Source organism: Sinocyclocheilus grahami, unplaced genomic scaffold (genome assembly GCF_001515645.1).
Source record: "Sinocyclocheilus grahami isolate Dianchi unplaced genomic scaffold, SAMN03320097.WGS_v1.1 scaffold712.1, whole genome shotgun sequence".
Classification (NCBI taxonomy): Eukaryota; Metazoa; Chordata; class Actinopteri; order Cypriniformes; family Cyprinidae; genus Sinocyclocheilus; species Sinocyclocheilus grahami.
This window is the reverse complement of record NW_015505891.1, coordinates 563,951-567,491: the sequence shown is the minus strand read 5'-3', so window position 1 is coordinate 567,491 and position 3,541 is coordinate 563,951. Positions and strand designations below refer to the sequence as shown.

The following is a 3,541-nucleotide window of genomic DNA, read 5'->3' as shown; positions in this document are numbered from 1 at the left end:
AAATATGTGAAAAATAATGTGTTTTTCCAACAACCTAGTATGAGAGCCTGTTCTAGTACACCCCCAAAACAAAATCAAGACTTTGGAAAAGAGCATAATCTTAATGTTTTTGAGGTATTTGATAATAGTCATGAATTATTTATTTTATCATACTGCACTTTTTAGGGTTTATTTTGATTCTGAAGGGTACTGGTTTTACTATGGCACATGCATCAAAATGCATGGTAAATAAAACACTAAACTCATTAAGCAATATATATTTTTAACAGATTTAAATTTATGTCTGTAACAAAGACTTTCACATCATATTAACTTATTAATGTAAATTATGATTTCACTTGATATACTGTATACCTTGTTGATATGAGTTGAAAAGGCACATATTTCTGGTCAGGTGTTGATAAAGGGGTACTTGACCCTTTCTCATGAGACTTTGGGGGTACGTAAGACAAAAAAGGTTGGGAAACGCCAAACTATAGAATACAGCTGAGCATGTAAATGTTGAATATCTCGCCAACACTGACACATCAACAAAAACACTTTCCATCAACACCAAATCAACGCCATATGTAGAGAGGGAGAGAAGGCAAAACAATAAAGCAATACCCGCTGTGCACAATAATTGTTATTCTTTAGGTGGGTGGAAATGGGGGGCGGGAGGGGTGTACAGATGATGCCAATACGACCTCTCGCTCCCTCCTTCTTCCCTCTGCTTTCATCCCTCCCTGTCTCTAGTACATTTGTCATGTTTTTGATGTGAGTGGCCTGCGGCGGCTCCATGTTGCATCTCTCAGCAGAGACTCTGCAGGAGGCTTTAAAATCAGCGCAGTGTCTCGAGGCTACAGGGGCAGAATTGGGATAGTACATTAAGCATGATGAGAAAGATCTGGGTGGAAGAGGATGGGGGGGAGGGCATCTGCATGATAAGGAGAGGAAGAGTGGGAGCGTTGCCAAAGACGGGTATTTCACTGATAGCGCTCATGCCTTGAGGGTGCTTTCGGGTGATTTGGTTTCTGAGAAGTGCAGTAAGGCGTTATCCCATTATCCTGGCATAAAATATGAACAACTGTGCGCTAACACAAGCGTACACTCACCCAGCTGGCCCTGGCAGATATCGGTGGTGCCCATGGTGCCCTCAACAAAGACAGCATTACTTGTGATTTCCTGAAGAGGGGGAGAGGTGGGGAAGAAAGATGGCGTGTGTGTGTGTGTGAGGTGAGAGTATGTGTGTGTGTGTGTGTGTGTGAGGGGAGAGGGGGTGTGGGGGTGGGGGGGGGGGGGGGGGGGGGGGGGGGGGGGGCTGTACAGATGATGCCAATCCGACCTCTCGCTCCCTCTTTCTTCTCTCTGCTTTCATCCCTCCCTGTTTCTAGTACATTTGTCGTGTTTTTGATGTGAGTGGCCTGCGGCGGCTCCATGTTGCATCTCTCAGCAGGGACTCTGCAGGAGGCTCTGAGATCAGTGCAGTGTCTCGCGGCTACAGGGGCAGAATGGGGATAGTACATTAAGCATGATGAGGATGATCTGGGAGGAAGAAGATGGGGGGGAGGGCATCTGCATGATAAGGAGAGGAAGAGTGGGAGCGTTGCCAAAGACGGTTATTTCACTGATAGCGCGCATGCATTGAGGGTGCTTTCGGGTGATTTGGTTTCTGAGAAGTGCAGTAAGGCGTTATCCCATTATCCTGGCATAAAATATGAACAACTGTGCGCTAACACAAGCGTACACTCACCCAGCTGGCCCTGGCAGATATCGGTGGTGCCCATGGTGCCCTCAACAAAGACAGCATTACTTGTGATTTCCTGAAGAGGGGGAGAGGTGGGGAAGGAAGATGGGTGTGAGCCAAAAACAATTTGCAAGTACATGGGATGGGCTGATGAGGACATCTGAAAACACATGCATGTGTACAAGAAATATACAGGTACAAGGTCTGTCTGTCTTAAAGTGATAATCCACCCTAAAATTAAAAATCATTTTCTCGCCCTCTTGCCATTTCAAACCTGTATGACTTTTTTTCTTCTGTGGAACACAAAAGACGATATTTTGAAGAATATCTAAACAGCTTCGGTTCCCTTTGACTTCCATTGAATTTTCTGTCCATACAATTGAAGTCAACGAGAACCAGTACTGTTTAGCTGACAACATTCTTCAAAATATCTTCTTTTGTGTTCAGCAGAAGAAAAAAATGCATACAGGTTGGTGGGTGCGTAAATGATGACAGAATTTTCATTTTTGGGTGGACAATCCCTTTATATCTTCTCACTGCACACTTGGGTATTTTTTTTTATTAATTCCAAACATCTAAGTTATTGACCAACTTCACCTTGAGAAATGCCCCAATTTTTTCAGCCTTTTTGCTTTAATGTTTAATGGCTGATGAATGCTATTATACATTTTTATCAATTAAATTAGCTGTAAATTCAGTGTATATAAATAATCTAAACCTGTAACATATATTTCTGGGGGGGGGGGGAAATTATCTGAAATAAAATTATGCTAATGACAAAACAGACTATTCTCAAAGTAGTTACATACTTTAGTTATATATAAAGTTACCTTTGGGCGCAGCCACTTCACTGCCTTTTTAGGATCAGGATCCACAGGAATACCGAGGGAGCTTTGGTTCGCTGCAAACACCGTGTCTGAGAACAGAACTGCAGAGCTGAGGCACTTCTGCAGCAGGACGTCAGAGTCTTGATCTTTGAACTTAACCGGATTGTCAAAAGAACCTAACTCAGACATCTCTACAGATCAGTAAGGAGGATCCAGGAGGATCAGATGTGGTAGTACTGTCACAGTCTGTGCGGAAGCTTTTGAGCTTTAGAAAAGTTTGGAGCAGCAGCACATCCCACCCTATTCCCACCCTCTCAAATTTACTGCCCCAGCGCCCCTGGGAGGCGTAGAAACTTGAGCCGTGTCTGATAATGTCCGACTAGCTGGTTACCTGGACTGCTAACCGATCTAAATTAAGTTAATTGTCTGTTATTAGCAAACGAACGCATCGATACCAAAACACCAAGTCATTGATGGATGTTTTGGGACAAAAAGAAAAGATAATGCAGGTGTTGCTGAATCTCTAACGTCCTTTAAAAATATATATTCTGACATTTATACACTGGGGAATTTAAATTCAAGAAAAATCTACATATGCTGTGTGTGTGTGTGTGTGTGTGTGCGCGCGCGTTTTTGTGACAACTGAGGACATCAATTTGTATAATGACAAGGGTATGACATAGGTATTACAAGGAGAAGGTGACTTTTCAGGACATTACCCCATGTCCCCACTTTTCAAAACGCATATAAATCACACAGAATGGAGTGCATTGAAAATCTGAAATAGCACAAAGTTTCCTGTGAGGGGTAGGTTTAGGGGTAGGGTTGGTGTAGGGCGATAGAATATACAGTATAAAAACCATTACGCTTATGGGATGTCCCCACTTTTCACAAAAACAAACTTGTGTGTGTGTGTGTGTGTGTGTGTGTGTGTGTGAAATAACACGTTCACCACTAGATGGCAATGCGATGCCATGGCCTCAGTTTT

At 43.0% G+C, this 3,541-nt stretch overlaps 1 protein-coding gene across 1 annotated transcript; it reads right to left on the bottom strand.

Annotated features, from left to right (window-relative positions):
* Window positions 1-743: 743 nt before the first annotated feature.
* On the bottom strand, window positions 744-2,759 carry LOC107560138 (calpain-3-like). Its single transcript, XM_016244222.1, has 4 exons — window positions 2,557-2,759; window positions 1,733-1,802; window positions 1,332-1,477; window positions 744-839 (listed from the first exon to the last, which is right to left on the bottom strand). Exons 1-4 carry the CDS (start codon window positions 2,740-2,742, stop codon window positions 744-746), a joined length of 498 nt encoding a protein of 165 aa, XP_016099708.1. The 5' UTR covers window positions 2,743-2,759.
* Between the last annotated feature and the right edge of the window lie 782 nt (window positions 2,760-3,541).